The following is a 26,796-nucleotide window of genomic DNA, read 5'->3' as shown; positions in this document are numbered from 1 at the left end:
TTTGATTTTGAATGGAACAAGACTTTTAAACACATGCTTAAAATAAAGCAGGACTGATAAAGTCAATGCCAAATGCCAAGATTTCACTCTAAGGATGTATTTGCATAATTATGAGCATGGTTACGGGACCTCCATGAATAATTAACTGAACGTGGTTTAAAGGAAAGAAGTAAACGGAGTAGTGCAGCATCCCTAGGGCTGCTTACTTTTCACACATTTAGATTTCAAGCATTCCAGTGGGTTCATAACATGAAATGACCATTTGTTTCCTTAAAATAGACACTTAGCATTAAAGCCGTACACTAAAATTCAGATCTTACCGGGCAAAGACAAAAACCTCAACATTTAAACACCTCATAATAACTTTTACATATGCACATACACTTCCTTCCTTAGGTTGCCTTTTCCAAGACAAGTAAGGAATAAGGTTTCTGGGCAACAGCAGTTACTGGATCAAGAGGGGCAGCAGGACTGCACTGCAGTGAGCTGACAGCTCCTGTCCCATCCTGTGCAAACAACCAGTCCCTCTGTGCACACTCTGACCTAGGATCCCTTGCTGCTGACAAACACCATGTGGGGAGCTCCATGGGATTAATCAGCGCCAAGACCAGCTCCAAGAACAGGAACCTTCCCCCCTTATACATTAAAAATATTACACTTTGGTATGAAATAGTTGCGAAACCAGCAAAATGCCACCTGGATGGCATGCTTGAAACTCGGGGTTTTTAATGTATCTACAGAATGATACCACTAGACTGGGAGACATATAAATCTGCATTAAAGTTAAGTAGAATTTTAATGTGTTCTGGGACATAAACACGACTACAGAGTTCTCTGGGTGTGTAATATAGAAATACAACTGGCTACGCCTCAAAGGAACTTACATTAAAGATAATTAATCTTTCAATGATTCTCAGATATTTTAATTTATACACTTAGGAAGCAAAAAATGTTTAAAATAGAAATTAATGTGAATTAAATGTGTGTAATGTGAATTAAATGAGTATATGCATAAGCTTAAAGTATGCATGTGAGGTGCCAGCCCAGCTGCCTTCCTACTGCTTTTCTCCCTATGTATGTATGTATATATAAATATGCAAGACAAAAACGCTTTTTAAACACAGCTATCACTGCGTACCTCAATGTGGCCACATATCTGCTGCTATAACCAACCAAACAGGGCTGAAACACAGATAAGGATTTGCTGGTCAAAAAACTTCTGAGTATGACAGAGATCAATTCTGAAGTGGTTTTGAACAGACCAGAGACTGCCAGTATCTCTGATCCACCTGATTCAGCAGTGTAGGTATTCCCCATCATCAGCAGTCGCTAAGAACATCTATTCTACTTAAAATAAATTAATCACAAGCCAGGAAAAACTACCAAATGCATTTGGAATCACTGTGCCTGTCTAAGTTCTGTCCCTGGAAATGTTTAAGGCCAGGTTGGATGGAGCTCTGAGTAACCTGGTCTAGTGGAAGTTGTCTGTGTGTCAGGGGCATTGGAACTAAATGACCTTTAAGGTCTCTTCCAACCCAGGCCATTCTATAATTCTGTGATACACAACAAGAAGGACGAGTCCCTATTTTTAGGAGCCCAGTTCTTGGTTCCATGACCTCTTCCTCTCCTGTTTGCAGCAGAGCAGACCACAATCCCACTCCCTGCCAGCACCACACGTTCATGGTGGCACAACATCTCCAAGGGCACTGAAGCAAATGCTTACACAGAAGAAGTGTTATTGGAAAAGTACTCTTAGCTACTATTCATTCCACTTAGCAAGTGGAAAGCGGCAAGAGTGCCAACTCCATCTGATCAGCCAGCTCTTCCTGGACCACAAGCAAGTGTCCTGGGAACCACCAGTGCCCCACAGGCCACAGTTTGGGAATCACGGTCCTAAATAACTCATAGCCCTCTTTTTACGGAACACCACGCTCTTTGTCTTGCTCAGGCTACTATTTTAAGCTCTTTCCTGCCAGCACAGTGTATCATGATGGTAAAAACTTACGGGTCATATCTGCTAATCATGCCCACACTTCTATCTGTCATTTGGTGGACAACTACCTAGCAATTAACAAGATTATTAACTTGCTGGAGTATAAATTCAGTTTTACCCAAACAATTTCTGTCATTTTTTTTAGATTTATATTACTTGAACTTATATTACTCTCATAGTCAATTCTGCAGTTTCATTAGAAGCCAGAGAACTGCAAAAGCAAACTCCATTTAGATGAATTGCAACAACAGCCAAGAAGCAATATATCAAATAAATTTAAGCTACACACCACTTCCAAATTTTCCTGTAATGCTAGAATTTATTTTTTTTTATGCACAACTTAATTTCAGTTCAGAACTTCACACTGATGGTACATTAACATTTTCGGTTCACATAATCAATGTCTTCACAGATAATTTATTATTCCTTCACCTCTGCTTTTCCCATACTATTCCTTAGGATGTAACTTAGTTTCAAAATGGTCTGAAGGCCCTACTCCCCCTGTATAAAGAGAAAGCAATGGAAACACTCTCTTGATGGACTAGAAACCAATCATTACCTATCTCTTTTCACCAAGAACCATAACCCAAGGCTAGTTTAGCAGGTTTTAAGGACACACTATTATCTTCTACAGTCCATATAACATAAAAGATCAAACTAGAAATTTATTTTGTAAATTGACTATTAAGAATGCCACTCAAAATTCCCTGTCATTCAGAACAAAAAACATGCCTTGCTGAAATAAGAAGTATTTTTAATTTGACTGTGTATAGCTCAATACTCATCAGTACAGTTTACAAAGTTCTAGAGATTTATCTTGAACATAATTTATCATTTGACCAAATATTGTATCATTAAGTCACGAATGCTGACTAGCTACTTATAAGGTATATGAAATTTTAACATGTCAATTATGTCTCTTTAGTTGATTGAGATATGAGTAACAGGATTCCATATTTCTGTAGCACTTGGCAAACACAGACTATTACAACAAATAAATAATTTAATTTCGATTTCATTTTTCTTTACTCTCAGTCTTACTTTGCTACCAAAAGTAGTTTGTTATTGGCAGCCCTAAGGACAAACAAAACCAAGCCTTCAATCTTCTTGAAGGACATTGAGGTGCTGGAGCATGTCCAGAGAAAGGAAAGGAGCCGGGGAAGGGTCTGGAGCACGAGTCTGATGAGGAGCAGCTGAGGGAGCTGAGGGTGTTCAACTTGGAGAAAAAGAAGTTCAGGGAGGACCTTATTGCTCTCTACAACTACCTGAAAAGAGGCTAAAGCCAGGTAGGGGTTGGTCTCTACCAGGTAACAAGAGATACAACAAGGAAAAACGACCTCGAGTTGTGCCAAGGAAGGTTCAGGTTGGACACTAGGAAAAATTTCTTGACTGAAAGAGAGGTTAAGCATTGGAGCAGGCTGCCCAGGGAAGTGGTGGAACATCTGGTGGAACTCTTCCACCCCTGGAAGTGTTCAAAAAACAAGTAGATGTGGCACCTCATGATATGATTTTGTGGGTATGGTGGTATTTGGTCAACTTGGACTTTATCTTGGTGGTCTTTTCCAACCTTAATGATTCGGTGATTCTACTCTTATTTCTATCTGAGATGTTCTATTTCTTATTTCTCATCAAGCCACAGCACATGTCCACAGAATTAAACCACTTTAAGACATGGCTATGTATGTACACCTGCTGTCTATGCATATGTATTATGCTAATTTTAAACAAAATAAGACAGAACTAGAAAACTATTCTCCTTTTTGTAATTTTGCCTACACCTAAGGATTGATGTTGGCCTGTTTTACGTTCACAGTAGTGTTCAAAACAAATGTCTTTTTAAAAACTGAGGAGAAGGATAAGGACACTGAAATGGAGGTATAACTTTTGTATTGTATTCACCAAGTAAAATTACTTTGCAAATTGTTTTGCACAGTGGATTTATTGCTGGAAGCAGAATTACACCAATGAAATGTTTAATTAATGATGGGTGTCTCTGTGGAGCAGAGCTTGCAAGAGCTCTCTGAATAGAAGGATATCATACAGAAGTAGAAATGAAGAGTGTAGCTTTGTTCAGTTTCCAAACTGCTAAGGGATATCCCTCCAGTCAATTAGGAAGTAGTCTGTGACTGATGGCTGCTGTTGGAAAACTTGCTTTAGTCTTTATGAGCCTTTCAAAATCTACTTGAACTAAATGTAATCAGGCATATTATTCCCACATAGTTTTCTTCATTTTAGACCCCTTTACAGGCAGCATCATTCATAAGTCAAGTGCACTATTTAAATGCTTGCACACTCTAAGTCAGTGGTCTCCAAAGTGGGGTGTTTGCACAGTGGGATATAGGAAGAAAATGTCAGAAATGCTGAATCAGAAATCAGAAATGCTACATCACTGCAGCTTGACCATGTCCAGAGGACTTCCGACATTAATCAGCTTTCAGGACAGGATTCACTGCTGGTTCCCCCATCTAACAATGCTTGGAGCTGGCTACCATCTCTTGCTGAAGATCTGCTTGTCAAAAGACTCTTAACAGATACACAACCAACCTCTCCCCTGCAGACATCCCATACCCCAGCCTCAGAAAGACGTACTTGCTTCCAAGAAATTCACTGATTCAGTATAGCTATTTTACATGCACAGATAATTGAATCTCTCCTAACGTACTCAGTCTCTGAATTGGACATTTTATTTAAAAACGTACTTTTTAAACCTACTCTTCTCAACAGAAACACATTCTAGACCTTCTTCACTGTAACTTGTCTCTAACAACTGCCAACAGCAAACTCTCTTATTCTCTTAATAGCACATATTTGTCTGGCAAATCTAATTTAACTAAAATACTTCTTTAACTCACTCACTTCTCATACAAGTGTTCTGTGGAAATACAACGGAGACATTTAAAATTCATGTCAATCTGTTTTCAATAGGCACAAGTTTTGCCATTAAAATCAGAGGGGTGCAAACAACTGTATGCACAAGTTACAGTATTGTACCTTCTATCATTTCCATCCCACTAGGAGGTTTACAGTGTCCAGCATGGCTCACAACCCAGACAGGATACTGCTGGTTCAGTCCACAATATAAGGCCTGTATAAACGTCCTGTAATAACCTGCCAGTCCAGGGTTACCTGCCAAAAAACAAAACATACAAGCACAGTCAACATTAACCTTCCGACAGCAAGCAGTGTGCTTCAAAGCAAACTAAACAGCATTATACAGCAATTTGTTAATTTATTTTCTCTAGTACATTTCCAGTTTTTATTTCCCCAATGTTACGCGCTATGCTATTCAACTTGTTTAATTCCACTGACCAATGGCACTCATGGGAAGCATTCCACAGAATTGCTTCGAAATTGCAAAACCTAAAATTGAAGTCCAACACAAGTGAAAACATCTTTTTCCATCAGAGGTCACCCAGCTTGCTTACCTATCCCATCCAGTTACAGGAATGTGAAAATAAAACATCACAAAGACTACAGCATGTATCACCCAATCCAGATGTCTGCTCTCCAAATATCTCAGTGTTACCACTTCAAAACAGGTATGTGGCATTCTTATTATACAAAGGGCTGTCCTGAGCCTAAAAGAGATGATGATTTTATTTTAAACTCATTGGACAAAATTAATCTTTTCCTGCTTGCAACTTCATTTTCTCTCTTTCCCTTTCTACACGAGTGGAGAAGCTCTTTCCTTTTCAAATCTTGTGCTCTAGAACCACGGGAGAATGTGGCCTCCCTCCTGGCATCCCAGCAGCTTTCAAGGACTTCTCAGAAAAGGCTGGTGTCTGACTGGACATGGCTTGCCCTGGGAATTCAAACCACCTTGCTCTAAAATCCACTGTTAAACATGGAAAATATCAACAGTCATACATCACTGCTGAGGTGGAAACAGAACACTGTTCCAAAGATAAAACTATATATATGGAAGGGATCTCTGAATTGCCAAACAAAACTCTATACTCTGCTCCTCCTTTTCTCTTTCTCTTTTGGACATCAATTTACATCAGTGACGTAAATTGGAGAGGAAATCCATATGAAGCTGAAGCAGAACTTTCCTAATTTCCATACGATGCATAAAAATTCAACACAAACATAAGAACATGTAATTCCTATTTATTTATTTATTGATTTTTCTGACTGGCTACACTGATTTCTTATTATCATTTAGATACCAGCAAAGCTCACCATCATGATTGGGACCATTCAGTTATGTGTCTTTGACTCCCACATCAGGCAATTCTTATCTTATCCATATCTTATGATATGGATATCATCAACAGCAAAAGGCAGCAGGAGCAGTATTGTGTAAAAAGGCTGTCATTTTTTAAAACAAAGATATTCCAAAATAACACGAATGTATTACAAAACAAAAAAGCCTTCATTCAAATTTTGTCAACTCCTCTATATCAGTCTGGTTGTAATAAAAGAGGCTGAGCTGTGGAAGTATTGATTGTGACAGAGAAGAAGAATTAGACCTATAATCAAATTAGTACTTGTGAAAATGGTACCTGGAGGTAAAAACAAGGGTTATTCCACTTCTTCTCTTTCTGTAGTGGGTATTTTCTTATCTTCTTCTTTTACTTCCACCCTTTTGCTCTTCAGGTAGCACACAGTAAGCGTGTTACACAGGAAGCACACAGCCACTCAGAGCAGAGCCACGTGCATGGAAGCGGATGCCACGGCTCACCCTGGGATGATGCATGAGCACAGGAGGGGAGCTTTCCCCTCTAGGTAATGTATCTCACACACTTCACCCCTCACTTACATGTAAAAACTGTCTCTAGGGGGTTTTAAATCTTAATAAAACTACTGATCGTACAAAAGCATTGTTTTTACTTTACTACAGATGTAGAGGGAAAAAAATCACCAAACCAAAAACATCACTATCAGTCATTACGTATTTCTAAGCATCTGATTGTAAGCTTAACATTAAAGGAGACTTTAAAAAAATAAACTGTTGTTTTGTAAAAACTCCAGAATACATGACCAAATTATTGCAAGTTGATTTCCAGAAAAATAATTTAAAATTCACAAGGATCACACATCCATACAATTGCATCATGCTTTCATACATCAAAAATATGTAACATAAAGGGCCCCAGAGACAATAAAACATAATCTAGACATCATCTGTCAAGTTCCTTGGATTGATGTTCCACAGAGGAAATCTGTCTTTCGGCAAGGCTGAAGATAAAAGTAGCAGCAATCCAAAATCAATTGTGTCTTTCATAGTACAAATGATCATGATGTTTTGCATTATGTTTAATCCTGGAATATAATGCCATTAGGAATTTTGAGATCAAGGAATCACAAAATTAATCTCAATCACAGCATTTTTTCTTTACATTTTTCTCTTTTTTAATAATGCAGAACAAGGACGGGGGAGAAATGACAGCAGCTGTCTCAGACATTTTGGTGCTCTTTCCATCAGCCAGGTGAACCTAGCACATAAAATCTGCTCAGGATTTGGTCATCAGCTGAAGAACAGTCAGGTAAGATTTGTTTAAGAACAGTGAGGCTTTGCATCAAATATGATACAAAGCCTAAGAAATTGTAATACTTCTTTCAGGGAAAGGGGACTTTTTTCCTGTGATAAATGTGATGTGTATTTTATACAGGTAAAAGAGAAAATCCATAAATGCAGAAGAAATCTCATTTCCCCAGTCCTCGTAAGCATCTGCTCATGGTAAGAGATCTTCTGAGAGGTCTGAGCTGTTAGAACTGCTACTAGCACTTCTAAATGCCTTGAAGGGGTATGAATGAGAAGTGCTGGCACACAGGGGAATGAATATCAACAAGAATTTTAACAGCAACAGTTTCTACAGAGAAATCACATGTAAAGCAGCTAAAAATTTATTTTTTATTGAACTTGCAACTCCAATGGAGTTATTCCAGATTTGTACTGACCTAAGTAAATGCAGTTTAATAGTCCCTGCTCTTGAAAGCCGGCATCTACAATATTTATGAGTGAAGAATATTTATCTCACATCTCTTCAAAGTAATTTTGTATGTTTTTAACTGAGCTGCTATCTGTCAAAATATTATACGGGAAGGAAACAAAAAACCCTGAACTGATTAGGATTTTTTTCATACAACAGAGTAATAGTAACAGCTAATAGAAATAACTGGGACTTAATATGTACAGCAGTCTGTGATCAATAATGTTTTAGGCTGATATATGCAACTGAAATGTGTTCAATTAAATTATTTTATTTTATAGAAAAAGAACAACCAGGTTAATCACAAGGGCACCCAGGCAACACAGTGCTCATTTGTGCTTTTTAAGGATTTCCCAGTACAGTAAACCAGAACTGCCTATGCTCTACCACTCAGCAACTGTCAAAAAATGGAAACCATAAGTAAATGCAGTGTTAACCTCCATGATTTGAAGGTTACTTCAGTTATGTGAATACCACATCAATCCTTAGACACCTCAGGGCAGCTGAATCATTCATGCATGCCAGCAAATCTCAAATTGCAGTCATCTGAACCAAGAAGCACATCTTAAGCAGTTACTCTCAACTGTGCCTAATTTTCAACAGCATTTATGTTGTTTCAGAAGTCTTTTAAACAATAGCTGTAAAAGGTGATCATAACAGAAAAAGACACAAGACTGCAATACACTGAGTATTTGTCTAATTTGCAAAAGATTTCTAAACATTTCATGAAAAGAGTGCAACAAATGGACAATTTATACAGTGAATGAGAACAGTGGGATCACTTTATCTGATGTACCCATAAGCTGCAATAACCAAAGGACTCCTGCCACACTCCCTGTTTTTATCTGTAACACATGACATTTCACCCAGCTATTCTACATTAAGCTCAAAGTCTTTCCATTTTTAATTTGAAGACGGGAATCCACTTTTCCGATCTGTTCCACCCACAGCTGACACAAAACGGTACAGAACAAACGAGAGTGCAGAGGTGGAACTTGGAGCTAATTTAGGAGGTAAATATTCTCCACTGCCATATACTGCAGATACAGGCTTCCAAGAACTAGAACTACTACTCTTTAATCATCCATGTAAATAGAAATATGAACATTACTTCTAAACAGGGACTTGCCTACCTTTCACTTTCAAACATTTTCCTGTTAATGCTTTTTCCATCAAATCAAGATTTTAAATGCCATCTGCTTCCTCAATAAGACACTTAGGCAGCGGAGAGAGAGCCATTTGTACAAACAGAATATTTACCCCAGGATATCACTGCTAAAGAATAACCTTTATCCTGATTTCACATGATTTCCTATACAATGCATCATAAAGTCAAACTTGGCCTGTCTTAAAATGAAATACTAATATTTGAGATGCTGCACTTCCACAAGAGAAATTATTCAGACTTGATAAATTTAAACTAATATACAGTGCACCATCAGTGCAACTCAATCAGCTTAATTATGAATGGAAAACAACAAACACATCGTGCCCATTTAAAAAGCCACAGACCATAGCCATTCTTCACAAGCAATGACAGCTTTTATGGCTTACAAAGTGTCAAATGGAAACTATAATTAAGAGAACTCTAGCATTAGATAACCTTGTGCAAAAAATATTCCAGGTTAAAAATGAAGATATTTACCAAAACATGAAAGAAAAGTCTTCTGTCCAGAAAAATGTAAGTCAAAAATATATACAGCTTGCTCAAAAGAAATTGAGACTAAAACATAAAACTAGGTAATTTTTAGCAGTTCTGGAAGGGATAGCTGAATTGAGAAAGATTTATTTAAGCAGTATACAGTAAAAGCTAGGAGTGGTCAGGAGTGACTAAAAAATTGACGTGGAACTAAGTCACCCCAAACGCGACAAGGCTTCTTGCACCTTGCTTTGAAACAAGAGTTTGGGTTCCATGCACTGCCCTGTGAGACATTCCCCAGTGTCTCCAGATGTGTCTCCAGGAGCCTGACCATCCGTGGGAGCAGCAGCTGGCACTGAGCCGTGGTACTTTATGCACTTCTCCAGCAGTTGCTTTCTGCCTGCTCTGGGACCTCAGCAGGACCATAAAGAATAAAGGCAGCTACATGAATACAAGAAGGGAAATACACAGCCAGCAGTGGGTTTATAGAGAACTTTGAGGAACTGGAAAATATGCCAGCAATTACCATGAGTATAATTTTAGAAATAATCCACAGTTTAAGAATTAAGTGTATGCTGCAGTATTTACATTATAGTCTCCTGCTAGAAAAAACAAATGCAGCTTCTAAAAAGACAAAAAAAAGAACAGCCATAAATCAAATTTGAAATCCAGGGGTGCACAGCAGGACACATAAAAATCATTTTTGTGGCAATGATTCTCCCTCCTCTTCACACAGCTTCCAAAGCTCCCAGCTCCAGCTCGAAGAGCCGCAATGACAAGTTCCTTGCTCAAGGAAACTTAATCTGCCTTTGGCGTCTGACCAGCCACCATGGAAGAAGATGCAACTCCCCTATGTTAATGAATGGAAAGCAGCCCACGCAGATGTCAGAAGAATTTAAATGGAGCATGCAAAAAGCACAATGATGTTCTCACACTTGGGAGAAAACTGCAGAATCTGACACCATGGCTGGTGATCAGGCCTTAAAAGGCAACACACAGGTCTCTCTGACATGCAATGTCAAGGGATTTCAACTAAAACATGCCAAATAACATTTGAGTGACCATCATAAACTCACGTCAATGAAGCTTTCACCTGTCTGCACATCTCAGGGACTGGCATTCTTTGTCCTGTATCCCTTTATAGTCCCTACTCTAGGGGAGCAGTATCAACCAAGGAGCAAAGCATAAGAAGGACGTTATACAGGAACACATGTGAAAACTCTGTTTGATCCTCTCTAACTCTGGAATCAAGATTTTGGCTGGAAAGCACCTTAATATATCTGCTTGGGTTGTGAAAATAGGGAATCTCAGAAGGATTCAGCCAGGTGTCTGTAACACAGCTTATTAGAGAGGTTTTTCAAGAACATTTCACATTTTGTCCCTGTATAGATATACACACATACACTGTTATTAGTTTGATACGGCTATAAAACTTATATATAGGATTTTATAATACACATTATTTGTACACATTTTTCAAAGCCAATAAGCTTGTCTGCTGTTCTCTAATGCTGTTTCACCTTTAGGATAAATGTAGGTTCATTCACCTCTAAAGAAATCCCACAGACAGTCTGATAAACCTGAATTAACCTAACACAGCTGGTTTTGCCCAAGTGACAAGTTTGCCTGAAGCTTATGAATTAAAATTCCCAGCTAAAAATTGTGACAGTACATGGCGGTTTTCCCATGGGAATGATTTACAGCATCTATCCAGGCAGATAAGATATGAAGTCCAAAGAGCTGATTTCATCTACTACAAACCTACTGGACTTTGTGATTAAGCAATACTGCAAGGGTTATAAAGTCCACAGATGTATTTCAATAAGTTCTTCTGCCATCTCAATCAAAATAGGTACATAAATACAAAAGAAGCCTTGATTTTAATTTTTTTAAATGTGTCTGTAAACTAATGTTTTTGGAAGGGAGTTAAGACTGAGACATGAAACTGAAATAATTGAGTTCCTAATGGAATAGCCAATTTTTCACACTTTTCAATGGTAGAACCCAGGATTTTTTAGTGTGTACAATTAAATAACTTTTGTTCCATTTTCCCCACAGTAAATGAAAAATGAAAACATTTTGTTAGATCTCCTACTACACACCTACACATACACAGTCTCTTAAGCAGACGAAGACAGATATAACTATTTTAACATCCCAGAGGTGATTGGTCTGGTCCAATCCATCCTACAACCAATGCTGGCAGAGAGGCTACTGCGAGTTCTGTGCTGGGTCTAGAATTCCCAATGGGAATTTTTAAGCCAGCTTCGCGGTCTGAAGCAGCATTGGACCAGAAGAAAACTAACCTCCTTCTGAAAGAAAGAGGGAGAACAAAGGAAGTTTGTGAAGAGGAACACGAGACTTGATGTCAAACGGGTTCACAAGAAAGCCTACGAAACATCTGAATAACACAACCCTGATGAGAAAACAGCAGCAGGAAAAAGACAAAGACAGGAAAATAAATAATTCAAACCCAAGATAACCACAAATTACTTGTTTTGTGCAGATACACAGCTCTGAAAATTTGATCACTGAATAATATACAAGGAGGAAGCAAACAATACACTCAAAAGGCACCAGAAAGAATATTTTCAAAACTGTATCAGATTTTCCTATGGTGTACTACCGGTAAGAATTTAAAAAAAAAACAAAAACAAAAAGAAGAAAAAGCATAGGTGTGGGTGCTTTGGGGTTATTAGGTTTGGATATTGTTTGTTTTGTTTTATCAAGGTAGCAAGAGACAGGAAGCAAATAGCAACAGAGAACATCAAGACAGTTAATTTCAGAAAAAAAGACTGAAAACGTGTTTATGCAACTTTTGTGTATTGAGACTTCAAGAGAATGTTGTATTTGAAACCAATAGTCTAAGGTGATTTTGTAAACGAATTTCACATTTGCATCTGCTGTGAGTCTTCAGAAATGCAAGATAAAAAATCAGACTGTTCTGAACATGGAAAAACCAAGATTTGCCAATCACATCCTTAGGGAAAGACTCTTTGCATTGACACCACTGTAGGCCTTGTAGTTGGGGTATTAGTACTGGTCCTATGTAGATGCTCCATGAAGACTTCAACTAAAACACTTTTTTGAGGAAAACACAAAACACAAATCACTTCACAAGAGCATTTATTCACCCATTTAAGGTCTATTGAGAAGAGTTTCTGCATCTTAAGAGAAGGCTGTGATAATGGATATAAAATATCTGAAACCTGAAAGTCGAAGGCAGTATTTATGTATCACTATGTATTTACTTATTCCTATGAGAGTTTTTTAATCCAACAAGGATAATCAAGGTTTGTTTTCAAAAATGAAAATCAGGACAATAATCAAAGTCTCCCATCATGCCCATAACAGGAAAACAAGAGCAAGAGTTATGACTTACTGAGTTTCTGGTTCTACTGTTTTCCATAATCCAGATATTAAACATAATGGGTCATATTTATTTCTAATATAGATTCAGTGATCCGTAAGAGTTACTGTTGGATAGAAATGAGGCCATGTGTTAACTAGAATATAAAAGAGGATTTTTATTTTTCATTATTTTCAGATATAATTAAGTCAAAATGTTTAATATCAAGGTAAATTCATATTAGCTCAAGTATTTCTGGTATCAGCTCCCAGAAAGGAAGTACATTATACAGTGCTGCTGTAGTTTTAAACACTTTAATTGCTTTATTTGTACATGATGCACAAGGAAACAATGGATTTCCTTCATAGGTAGGTCCTTCACTAAGCGATTTCTTCTTCCCTCCTGCCTCAGACATCCCATGAAGAGAAACAGATCCTTTTAAAAATTGTCAAATCAAGCAAAGTACCCTAGAACACAACTTTTCCATAACTCTGGCCAACTCAAGCCACTGCATGCTGCAGGAGAGGGATCACTTCCTCTCTTGATGCTGCTCACACAGCCAGGCAGGAAGGATCCATGCTGAAAACGCCTCATTAGTAGGGAGAGGACACCAAAAGAAGACTGTGGATTCAGTCAGTCACTCCAGTAAGTCACATCTGCCACCCAGATTTAGTGGAGGGAAATAGTGTCAAGCACAGTTGGATGTTCAACCATCCTGTCATTACTCTGCCTTCCCAAACTTAACAAGCTCAACTGTGCCAAGCCCCCATCAGAGGTACTTCTGGAGCACTGGGAAATTCAACAAAAATGGCATATTTCAAGCCTAGATCTGACACACAGGCTCCTCTCTGCATGAGGAAGTTTTTATTTTTAATGAAAGACTATGCTTTTTTTCTGTTCTAAAGACAATGGAAGCTCGTGGGCTGACCCAGTAAACAAAGCTCAACTGTCAGCATATTTTAAAATATTAGTCACAAACAAGTAGTCCATAAGCAGCAAAAATAATGGAGAACAGTGTACCTAAGAATTGAATTTTTTAATATGTATTATATAGGATAGAACACACACCTTTCCTTCACAGTGTACTCTACCAGCATGCATGTCTTCTAGCCAAACTCTTATTTTGGTATCCTTTGGAGTCCACTGTGTCTCAGAAAAAACCTGGGGAAAATTCACCGACGTATTCAAGGTTTTATGTGGATTGGAAACAGAAATCCAACAGGTACAGACAAATCTATATTTTCTGTTACAAATAATATTCTCAGGAAGTCAAACTATTTACCTCAGTAAGTAAAGGGGAGGGTCATTTGATATTTATTCCCATTTTATAAATAAGAAACAGACCAAATAATCTGTGCATGAAAATTAAAGTATTACTAGTCACTAAGAGCTCCAGCTTACAGTACCTTTCATGCATGACCATCTGAGAAAACAAGGCTGATCTTGTAACTAAGACATGAATATTTCTGCTAGAGATAAAGAAATGGCTAGAAAAGCGGCTTTGGAAATATCAGGAAAATAAGGTTGTTGTTCTTTGGTTTGTTTCGTGTGTGTGTGTTTATGTGTATGCTTTTGCTCCTGTTCGAAGTGCGAATACACTAAATATGGTGACACAAATCCCATACAAGCATAAGAATAAAAACAGTTTTTAAGTGTTTATGCTTCAATGAAATAGAAAATTGTGCTCTTACTTCCTTACCTGCTCATAAGACCCATCATAGGGAAAGTGAAAAACATTTTATCTTCCTCTATGTACTTCTACCTGGATTGCTATGCTGCACAAACTTTTAGCTCTACAGTGTAGTCTGTTCTCTGTGATTACTTTTGCATACCATATACCAGTTACTGGAGAGTAGGATACCCAAAATTTTATTCAGAAAAAATAAAAAAATTAATCACAATGTAAAATACAAATTCTCCACGTCAGAATCTGACAACTGAGGGTCAAATGCAGAGTTGGCAGCTTCAGCTGGAGCTGTGGTGGAAACAAAAGAAGAAGCCTCAAGGGAGAGGCGTTCTCAGAGAATCACTACCACCTGGAGCGGCTGGTGGGGCACCAGCTCCTGCCAAAGAAGTCTTCAGACAGAGCATGTGAACTCACACGTATTTGCTGAGTGCTGCGGACTGACACCAGAATTTATCAACAGAAAGTTCTGTGGCAAATCCAGCTGAAGGAACTGCCACCTTCCCCCTTGACTATCACTACCACCCTCCTACCATGGCTCACCAGCCTGAATTAAAGTGGCACAACTCTGTGGGGGCCCTGCTGTGGACCCAAACAGGGAACTGTTCCAGCTGTAAAAAGACCCCAGAAATAAATGTATGTATTTATTTAATTCACAGCACGATTTCTCAAAGTATTGTTCTGGCATAACTGAGGGGTGGAATGGCACAGTGTCATGGGAAAAGGAATACCTTATGCCAGTATTGTTGACAAACATTTTGGATTGCAAAATAATGGCCTTAGGAAGTTTTTTAAGTGCTCCAAGCACTAATCTCTTGGATTTCCATTGTCTGGTGAGTCTTAATAAACACTCTACAAACAGTTTCTGAACTCCACACTACTTTACACTCAGGAACATCTGCTTTATACCTAACTTCATGGTTCTAACAGCTGTCTGAAGGCAAGAGCTCTATGAATGGCCCAGTCCTGCTACCCAGTCTCTTCACTGGCTGCCCACATCCAAAGAGAGGTTCAATTACTTAAGAGAGGTGGAATAGGGAAGGACACTCTTGAAAATTTTAGGAACACCAGGTAGCTTTCTGTGAGCCAGCAGCCTAGCAAGGCAAGTAATATATTCAAAGATCAAGAGGTTGCTTCAATCCCTATGGTGCAGGTGAGGCCATGATAAGAGAGAACAACATTTCTCTTCCTCTCTGCAGGAAAGGGCTGCAGACTCACAGCCATCCTCTCCACGCAGTCAGAACAATGTTTTATAGTAAATACTCCGCTCAAATATAGTATCTGCAGAACTAGGTTTAATTCCAAGCACTGCAAATATCACAGAATGGATGAATGCTGCTGCTAAGCTAAAATGTAAAAGAGAAATTGTTCCTAAATAAATAGAGTGAGTATCTGTGCACACACAGAGGGAATTCTGCTCAGCTGTTTGGATATGAAAAGCATATAATCAGGACAGAAATCAGATGCAAAATTCTGAGGTTTTTTGGCTCCTGCTGATTAGCCACATGTGACTCAAGTGTGCCAGCTGGACTAGATGCCATTCTGAGCTCCATAACCCTCCAAACGCCTTGTCAAGAGAGCCAAGACTCCAATCAAATGAGATTTTTAAGTTGATTCCCTGGACCAGATGTGTTAAATAACAACATCTTCACTTTTGAATGCCTAAAATTTCCTTTTTCTCTGCTCCATTGCTTCAGCTGAGAATGGACAACAGCAGCACTGCTCTCCTTGGGATGGTATAGTCAAAATAACCAAAGGTAACAGGACTCACGAAACCTTGTATCTTATACCAGTAGAGGTATGTGAAGATACACACACAAAGCAAAATGTTAATATGATGGAAAACATCCACATAGGAAACAACCTCAGCTTTAGGTCACCAGAACTATGTGATACAGCATTAAGAAAAATGAAGTGTAAGTCTGTATTGAACAGAGGTCCTCTGTAGGTTTTTTCAGCATAAGTACTAATGTAGTTACACTTTATGACTTTCACCTAAAAATTCTCATTGCATGTAGAAGCATTACTTAATCCAACCCCCCAAAAACCAAAGTTAAATGAACAATTCCTTTAAAAAAGACTTGAAGTACTTTTATGTGATGAGTTATTTTTCTTAATGTCCTTTGGGTATTTACTGCTGTACATCGGAAGGTGATAGCTGCCCTGGCACAAGAATTTTTCACAGTGAGTAAGAGTGGAGCTGCCCATGGAGCTGGTCAATGACTTAAACATTCCAGGAGAGGAAGTATTTATTGTCTCACTCCATTGCAGCTCTGCTTCTATGTTAACTTGTTTACTTGGTGTTAGCTGATTGTAAGTGAATGCTAGCTTAGAAACTTAGCTTATTGTATAATTAAAAATACTGTAAATGTGAATTAAGATTTGTTTGGTGATTTGGGACACAATATGTGAGGATGACTGGCCATCTACTGAGAAGCAACCCAACTGAAAGGTGGGAACAGAAGCCCCATCACTCCCAAATCTTATATTCTCTGCTCTAATTTGACTTGCTTTATCTCACTCCTCCTAATGCAAATAAATTTGGATGACCCTCAACAACTAACATAACTGGTTAATCACTGTCATATGGTCTTATAAAACTACTATTTTTTTTTCTTATAAGAATATAGTAGAGAAATAGTCAGTGCTTAACTGTGCATTCAGAGGAGAGCCTGAAACCTGTAGATACATGGTATATCTGGCTATTACAGCAATAACCTTGCCAAAACACACTATTTTTTTTCTAATCTTTAGAACAGCTCCCTCTTCTGGTATACTCTGTTTATACTGTATTTAAGTACCATGCTTCATTCCTTACCAAATTTTAATTCTATTTGGTTCCCAACACCTTAAAAGCCCAATTTCATTGTTAAGGCTCTCACTGTTCAGTACAGCTTTGAAGTCAAACTACAGCTTTTGAAAGGGCAACTAATTCTTATCAAATGTTTATCTAACATCATCCATAGACTTATCTTTACTACTTTTTGAAAGTATCCTAATGTCAACCAAGACCAGAATCCACACATGGACAAGGAGCGTGGACGGCCAGTTATGGGGCCACATTTGCAGGATCACTGAATTTGGAAGGGATCATCAGAGATCTCCAAGCCCAGCTCCTCCCTGCTCACACAGAGTCATAGCAGGCTGCACACACAGCCAAGTTTTGATTACCTTCACAGCTGGAGATTTTACATCTCAGGGCAACCTAACCCCTCAGCAGACAGAAATGCTCATGGCAGTGCCATTCCTATCTACTGGTTCTACGAACTACCCAGAAATTCATGCTCCTTCCTTCAGCATCTGAATTAGGAGTTTAATATTAGGTTGGGTGAAATTGGGCCTTAGAGTCCCTTTCTGAACCAAGTGTCATGTCATGGATTCAGCCTGATCACCCCCAAAAAAGCCCCTCCCCCCCCCCCCCCCAAAAAAAAACAAACCAAAAAACCCCACCAAGCAAAAAGCAAACAAAGAAACAAAACCAAACCAAAGTTCATGAGAGCTCTCATAATCCTGCTGATAGTGACAAAACTGCAGAGGTAATACATGAAGACAGACTTTTTTCCTAGATGATGCTCTGGTACTATTCTTTCAAAAAAAACCCCAAAAAACAACCAACCACAAAACTAGAAAGAAGAAAAAACTGTCTAATGCATTCAGACAGAACAGGTTCTTAACTTTGTTCATAGAATTGTTGCTGAAGCTCATTCAGTGACTGTAGGCACAAAACATGCATGACCCAGAACTTAGCAGTCCCCTTGCCCAGGAGGTTAGAAATCATCTTTCCTCTTAACCTGCCTGTCCATTGCCAGCTACATTCCCGTTCCTCCAGTTGCATTCCAAAGGCAAATTGTGAACACTGCTATGTCCTGGGGAAGGAGACCCTGGCTGCTGACTTGGAAAGTAGTGTCTGAGAAGATAAAGTACCTTCCCTGAGTAACTCAATGGTCTTGGCACCAAAATCAGATTTTGCTCTCATAAACAATTCTGATCCATCCATGTGAGGTGCCAAGACTCCATACAGCATTCCAGATTATATCCTGGCTAAGGTTGCCAGAAGCTACACACTGCAACCTCATCTGCTGATACTGAGGGTCCTTACTAGATCCAATTTAGTTGTTGCAGACCAAGTTACAACAGAAAGGTTATGTACCAACAAGCGCGTCTAGTCACATAAATTTTGTGTAAACTAAAACAAAACTGAAGAGAATTAAATATGCTTTACAGTTTGCAGAATGAGGAAATAGATTCTTTTACCCCTTGGTCTCGGTGGTGACAGTAGACCCTCTGAAGAACAATTTATTCCAGTAACTGCTGAGCAGAGTGAATGATTAATAACTTTCAAAATGCTGGTTTGGTGGGAGTCAAAACAACAAAATACAAAGGAACTAAGCTTCAGGGCTATATAATTAGTGCTGTTGCAAAGTATTATTACATAGTGATTCTTATTATAACTTTTCTTATGCAAATGTTGAGGGTGATGACTGTTAAGTAAACAGCAGGTGAAGACAAAGCCAGATAATGTACTGAAAGCTTTTCAGAGTCCCTGTGACAGTCAAAAATGGAACTTTAAAGATTTTAAAACTAACAGGAAGTCTCATCTCAAGAGAGAACATACTAAATACTTGTCATAATCCAGGAAAACTGTTAGCACTGTTTTCACTGGTGAAAAACATGTCACCAGTCTTCAAGTGAAACAGTGTAGTCGATATAAGTACATGTAACTACCCCTAGGAGGAGATGAGAATCCAAGTCCTCGCTTTCTGTTGTGCGTAAGCAATTCTTGACTCAGAGAATTAGCTCAGAAGAAAGATCTTTATACTTGAAAAAAGTGTCTGTTTAAATCCTCATAGCTCTTAAACATCACCAAGTGACAGCATGAGTTGGTAAAGCAATAAGATGATCCAAAAACTCAGCAGTGATCCAACTGCAAAGAGGCGGATCAAGAAACTTGGCAAAGCACAGGGAGTACTCTGCATGCAGGCCAGAGAACCAGATTCTGAAATTATTTCTGTATAATAATGAATGAAACTTGTGTAACATAATTATCACAAAAAATGTTATTTACATTATATATGCTTCCCAAGTACAAGACTGTAAATTGCAAAATTGCCTTGTTTACTGCAATGGTAACACAAATTAGGAAGCCTGGGACAAAGGTATCCCAATGCAATGAAATGCAAGAAAAAGTCTGATGAAAAGTGAAATGCCATGAGCTAAACAGCACAGTGGTTTTCAAATTTGTAGAGTATTTATTTACAAGGCTAAATGTTTCATAAATAAACAGGCACAAATAGACAGATACTATTAAAACAGAAAAAAAAAATTCCATTACACTCTGTGGATTCTAGTTTTCAATGAACACAAGCAATGTTAAATATTGCTGTAGTAGATTTTGTAATTCACTGCTAATTTTACACTAAACAAACACTGTAAAAGGGAAAACAGTCCTTTAGGACCCAAGAGGAAAAACAGTAAACTTCTCTCCTTTCCATAACAACTACATTTCCAGAAAATCATGCACCTGATCCTTCAACTGTACACATTTAATGTTATTCTCATGAGCAAATCTCATCAATTTTAATAGAAAGGAATTCATATTAAGAAAGTCAAACAAATATATGCATATATTCTGGACTGAGGAAAAATTTGACCTTCTACATAGTTATTACCATAGTAAACACATTATTACTCCTATTCAGAGGTTTTGTGGACACTAGAAAAAAATCTTATGAAACAAAAAAAGTGTGTATTAAACATTTCAACTAATACAGGCAAGCTTTATTAAAATTATAAGTTCACACAGACTGCCACTAATAAAAAAACATGCACTTGTTGCAGTTATATGAGACTAAACTCTGCTGCATGTTCTGTATTCCAAGTGCTTCAAGCACAGTGACCTATCAGTTCTCAGGAGGCAGAATCCTGCCTCATTTCAAGAAGTCAATGGGAATTTTGCCATTGATTTCAGAGCAGAAGAATGTTTTAGAGTTACTTTTTTTAAAAAGCGGGGAGAGGGAAAAGGCTAAGTTGGAGAGAGGAATCCTCCCTGTTCTGAAGTAACAGGATTAAAACACAAAATGAAAATAAATATACAGGATTTATTCTCAAATCTCCTCCAACAAGTCGATTCCAGCAGAAGCTGAGAATTTTGTCATCCTTCTCAATACCCACCCACAACTGTTTGGCCTGACTACATATTAACAACATCATATGCCTGAATTTCATTAGAACTGGAAAACTATGTACCAGAGCAGTTTAATACACAGAACAGAGTAACACATGCAGCAGGACTAACCACTTTCAGTTCAGATCACTCAATGCTTGGCTGTGCATACTCTCTTTTTTTAAGCCAGAGCTGCCCTTGTCTGGATATTGCTTTCCTTGACTTGTGTACCAAGCTGTCCTTTCGCCCCTCATTCCATAAAGAATCTCAACCAGGGATACATGCCTTTCAAGTGTGAAAATTGCTGGACTCCAGACGGGCTCCACGTTTCATACTCGGGAAGTTGCAAAAGCACAAGGGGAATGCTCTCTAATCCTGACTGTTTAGGTACACTAACATGTTTCCAAATGACCCAAATGTTTGGGTCTCTCCTAAGGCTGTGTTTTTCGCACTGGCAGATAAGCCTTCCCTTGAAGGCTAAAAATGAGGCCTGTAACAGTAGTAAAAAAACCCACCATTTGTTTTATGGGAAGCAAAACTGCACTTTGTTATGCCAGGTCCCATTCAGCTCCCTGCCAGGCACAGCAAGGAGCTCGGGTAACTTGATTCACTACTGAATCTGGGCACCTAAAGTGAGGATAGCGTTATAGCGGTTGCTGTGGTTTTAAATTGTTTCCTCAGTGAGAGAACTTCTAGTTTGTTACCAGCATAATTCTGAAATAAGAGCAAAACCATAAATCAGCTGCTTGCAAAAGTCTGAAGACTATGACAGGAAGCACATTGAATATTTCACTGATGTCTATTTCTGAATACCTGTCTAGTTAAGATGTTATTATTAAAGAGTCTTCACAGAACTGTTCTGCAGGAAGTAAACTCCATGTAGCCCTGCCAACACATTTTCTCGCATTAAAAATTTCCTGTCATGAATATAGAGACCATGCAATGTATGTGATTTGGTACATTTTGAGCAAAATAACTTACGTGCCTTGTAGAGGCAACGTGCCTTGGATGCAAATGTTTGACTATCGTGCTCTTCCTCTACATATCTTTCTACTGATATAATTTAGCTTTACAGATTTATTCTTGTTACAGACTCTACTATCAACTCAAACAGAAGGTATCAACCTGAATACAGGTGAAAACTCCAGAACTTGTGGGAAAAAGAAACTCAAAACTTAGCTGTTCAATTAAACCCTCCACAAATGCCTTAACTGAGAGAAAGCAGCAATTGAAAAGCATGAAATCAGGCTTGTACCTCCAGAGAGGTACTAAAGAGATATTGCATAGTGTATTTGGTTTAAAAGGTTATTCCCCACAAAACAGGAACAAGATGTACTCATTGAAGGCTTATTCTTTTCAGTTAAGGAAAGAATTTAAACTTCACTGTCACTGGGTTAAAAGTTATTATTCAACTCCAGGAGGCAAGGGCGTAAAATCACCGTGCCCAAGGAAACTAACATAAAATATTCCATGGACCTTCTAAAACACTGTAAAAAAACCCCTGAAAATTTGAACCTGTGTTCTCTTTCACCACTAAGTAAAGACCAAGATACACATAATCCCATAAAGAGTAACGAGGTACGCTAACAGTGAGCCAAAGTTGTGGATAATCAGAAAAGTCATCATTTGCACTGCTGATTCTAGGGGAAACAACAACAGTACCCGGTACATTCAAATAAACTATAGAAAGCATTAGAAATCTGCAAACTGTAAGGCAGTGAAAGAGTCACAATATCTGTGCTTGAGTGGGCTCAAGCTCTACTTTTGTTAAAGACAATTCATACAGTTCTTTGGCAGACTTCAATGAAATTAGGACTTCTCCTTTAATTTTAACATATGGTAAATGCAAGCTTAGAGCTCTCGTTTTAAAACAGCCACATTTAAATACAGCGAAGAACTGTACAGTACTCACTGAGTTCAAGAGGGTCAGCATAAAAATTCATGTGCAAAAATCTAAGTTAAAAAACTTTTACTATTAAAAACCAACAAGTTAAAGAAACAATTGGATCTAGAATTTTTCCTCAAATACTGTAACTTTCATCTTTCAGTTGGCACACAGCTGACATTGAAGTAACACTTCAAGGTGCAAGAGATAAATGGAAGAAGAGCAATGAAAACAAACAAACAAAAACTCACAATGCTCTCAGTAAACCACCACCATCAAGAAGATGAGTAAGACATCCTAATTTCTCAGTATTGCCTTCTGGCACTGTTACAAATAAAGGTAGCAGTAGTAATCAAATGTAACAAAGAAATTTCACCATTGCAATATTATTGATTTTTTGGCCATGTGCATGAGCCAAAATCTACCACTTACACAGTGGGATTTTTGAACATGAAACCGGACATACCCTTTTCAATCAACAAACTTCTTGACTTAAACAAAAAAAGACCCTTACCAGGAATAATCATGAACAAGAGCCTGGGTAGATTTTTACTTTCATCTTTTGAGAGGTCTTTCCAGGGCCCACACTTCAAGACATGGGTAGCAGCTCCACAACAGTAGATAAATTCTTCGTGTAAGGGGACTGGCTCTTCTGACCCCGACCTCATGTTTGCTGTTAAGCAGAACAAGATACTGTTATAACAGGTCAATACTTACAGAGTTGTCTCTTTGCTATTTTACCTTTCCACAGAATAATTGCAAAAAAACCCAGACAAACCACCCCACCCCCAAACAGCTGTCATATCCAGAAAACTGAGGCCCAGTTCAGTATTTGATGTCTGAAGGGGCTGCAGAAGTTGATACCTGTTACTACTGTCTGAGAGAATGCATCTTTCAGTTTCTGTCACAGAAATACAGAATGATGAACTGGAAAATAACCTCTATACTACCTTAAAGGTAAATAGTTTTAAATTTCTTGCTCATGCTGTCCACTGAAAAGATTCATCTGAAACATACTTGAAGGCAAACAAATGAAAAAATGCCAAACAAACAGAATTAGTGCATGAATGTCTTTGCAAGTTCTGTGTGCCTTGTAATAAAACTGGATATTGTAGCATAACACCATGACCCTTAACCATCAAAAGCAAAGTTAAAAATAACATTAGGCCTTTCAACTACTTTTGCTTAGTGAAAAAGGACCATTCATTTTTAAGTACAAGGATACAAATTCTATTTCCTAGTCAATTTTTGAAATCTCAGGCATGTAAACCAAAGCCTAAAATATATACAGGGTCTGCAGCATCATTAGGCGGGGGGCACTACCCTCACAAATAGCCACTGGAAACTTCTCAGTGCTACACAACTTAAAAGGAACAGATCTGACTGAAATTTTAAGTAATGACACTTGACAATATTAGAAAAGTACACTTGAAGAAACAAGATTTCCTTACTTTCCCCAGTTTTAATCTGGGGTTTTGAAAGGTTTAAGGTAAAGAACAGCCAAGGCAGAAAAGACAGAAAATGTTTTGTTTTGAACTAACAAGTACCACCTTGAAAAAAACTGAATATAGTACAAATGGAAAACACTTCTGGAGGGAAGGGAGAAGTGTTCTTTAATACTGTCAATTACAGCACAATTCTCTGGATGCAACCTTGTACCCCCACCTGCCTACTTCCCCCACATCCCCCCGCCCAAAAGAAGTTCTTTTAATGATAATGGAGACACCTTCACTACTTCATTGTTTGCCATGTTATTATCTAATTTACAGAGATTGAAATGTAAGTAAAGTAAATTTTGTCAAGCTATAAAGAGGTATATATTTTTAATGCATTATCCCTGCTTTTATTTTCTTCATTATTAAAAGCTGAAAGAAACCAAGAGCAGTTCCAACAAAAAAATCCAGTTACACCAACAACCACAGTAAACATTAAGATGTCACCCCTTTTCTGAGGTGTTTACAATCCCAGAAGCAAAAGTAACTAGATCTTACCCAAGAAAGTAGGTTTTGGACAAAGTTTCTGATCACGAACCAATAAAATCTGTTGCTCATTTTCATTTTGAATTGATTTCACAGAACAAATCTAAATGGACATCCCACTGACAACTCCTCATTCAAAAGAAGTATTTGCAATGTTAAGGTCAGAAGTTAAGCAATGAGAAAAGAAAACTCAGCAATACATTTTGGACTGGAGTGGTAGGATTTTCAGGTTCACACAAACCTGTTGTGGTAGCTTTAGTCCAGTTTTTAACTTAACTTCTAATTTCAAAAACACACAGTGTTGCAGTACCTGAAAGGAAGACTGCACACTAAAGAAGAAATTGTTATCTCAAAAACTGCCCATCTGAGACAATTCCAAAAGGCTTCTTTGTACTAGCTTTATGTAATATCTGAGGGATTTTTATATACTTATTGTTAGGATTTTAATTTGTGACTTTATGGCCTTTGGTAATAAAAATGGACAGAAGAGAAAAACAGGGAAAAGATCGTGGATATACTCCCAGAATACTATTCAGACCTGTTTCAAGATGAAATCAGTAATAGCTAAAAATACCTCTGTATCTCCTTCTTCCTAAATGAAGCTTTGAAGAACAGTATTTCCATTACAGGCATCTATCTTTGGCACAAATTGACTTCATTTCCCCTAGAAATATCTTAAGATGGTCTATCAATTTCCAAACAAATTTAACAGGTAGAGGCCTCGAGAGATGAGGTCCCTACTGGCTCTGTCAGCCTGCAGAGAGGGCACATTTTGTGCCACAGCAGCTCCAAGAATGTTGAGGAGACAGAAGGACAAATTTGACTGGTGGGAGTTTCATGAGTTATCACAGAGAAAAGTAACAAAACTCAAAGAGATGCAACTACCTAGGAAATCAGACCTTATTACATCCCAAACAATATTTTCTTCATTCTCTTCAACCCCTGCACTTAAATTCTCTAAACACATGCAGGAACAGTATTACAAGAAATTCAGCTTCTGTCAAGAGTGCTTAATCTAGTATCAAAACTTCTGTTAGAATACAGAAATACGGGTTTCGATTCACAGGGCTTTAGCTCTAAATTAACACACCCTTAAATGTAGGCGTCTACCAGAAAAACTCCTATTACAGGATACAAAGACTTAGGTGGCAATACATGGACAGATTAGGGGAGTAATCATGGGATCAGCTTCTTGGTTGCCACCTCAGGAGTAGAAAAATCCTATCCTGGTTAGCAGAGCCTATAGTAAAAACATAGGAAGACATACACTTGCACCTGCAAACCAACACATATATGTAGGTGTCTCACTACTGATCCAGAAGCCACCTATAGTCATTTTTTCAGACAGCAATATCTGGAAACAGAGTTATCCACAAAGAGCAGATTACCTCTGCCACATGATCAATTTTTTTCCTCTTTGGTTCAATTGACCCCAAAGTAAAATGCTGATAATAAAGCTAAGTGAACTTTGCAAACATTGTGCTAATTATTTATGCATCTTTTCTGATAATATATTTTAACTGCTCCATCCTACACTATTACTTGGACTTGACATTTTGCTTTAAAGATAACTTGGAAATAACAAAATTTGATCTGCACTAAAAGAGTGTTCAATGAAAGAATTATCACAAACTCAGACTAGCACCACATAATGTAATCAGAGTAAGTAAATTGATATTTGGCATATAAACTATTTGATCCCAAGACAGGACAAACAGGTTGGTGTACCTAATCTGAAGCATGATGCTGAAGTGAAAGATGCAATGGTAGCCACAAGGGCAAAGGTAAGTTGCATAAAACAGTGGTGAAACCAAAATAAAGGCGAAAGGACCACTGCAGCAGATTTGACATACAAGGCTCCACAAAATCATAAGAGACACACCCCAAGGTGTCCATGGACAAGGCTACTGTGAGGTCACTCTCTATCCCTTCTGGTACATCGCAATGACATTTGAAAAAGCTATCCAGGAGAGTGGTGGAACCACTATTCTTGGAAGCATTCAAAAAATGTGTAGGTGTGGCCCTTGGGGACACGGTTTAGCGATGAACCTGGAAGTGCTGGGTCAACAGTCAGACTCAATAATGTTAGAGCCCTTTTCCAACCTTAACGATTCTATGATTGGGAAATGTGTCTGCAAACTGCAAAAAAAGGCAACCACCATGCCCGT

General features: G+C 38.2%; 1 protein-coding gene and 1 long non-coding RNA gene across 3 annotated transcripts in view; one reads left to right on the top strand and one right to left on the bottom strand.

Annotated features, from left to right (window-relative positions):
* The window catches only part of LDAH (lipid droplet associated hydrolase), a 112,512-nt gene that overhangs the window by 75,174 nt on the left and 10,542 nt on the right, over window positions 1–26,796 (bottom strand). Inside the window, exons 2-3 of one of the 2 annotated variants that reach the window (XM_032104052.1) lie at window positions 23,164–23,322; window positions 4,985–5,119 (exon numbers count right to left, since the gene is read on the bottom strand). In XM_032104052.1, the coding sequence (XP_031959943.1) occupies window positions 4,985–5,119; window positions 23,164–23,317 (289 nt within the window). In that variant the 5' untranslated portion in view covers window positions 23,318–23,322. The remainder of the gene's footprint in view (window positions 1–4,984; window positions 5,120–23,163; window positions 23,323–26,796) is intronic. The other variant, XM_032104053.1, reaches the window with a different exon arrangement.
* LOC116441765 lies at window positions 5,402–12,492 on the top strand. Its single transcript, XR_004239234.1, has 5 exons — window positions 5,402–5,532; window positions 6,593–6,721; window positions 7,361–7,482; window positions 7,609–7,676; window positions 11,627–12,492. It is a non-coding gene; the product is annotated as an uncharacterized LOC116441765 (long non-coding RNA).

Source organism: Corvus moneduloides, chromosome 3 (assembly GCF_009650955.1).
Source record: "Corvus moneduloides isolate bCorMon1 chromosome 3, bCorMon1.pri, whole genome shotgun sequence".
Taxonomy (NCBI): domain Eukaryota; kingdom Metazoa; phylum Chordata; class Aves; order Passeriformes; family Corvidae; genus Corvus; species Corvus moneduloides.
The sequence above is the reverse complement of the archived record's forward strand: the minus strand, read 5'-3'. Positions and strand labels throughout refer to the sequence as shown.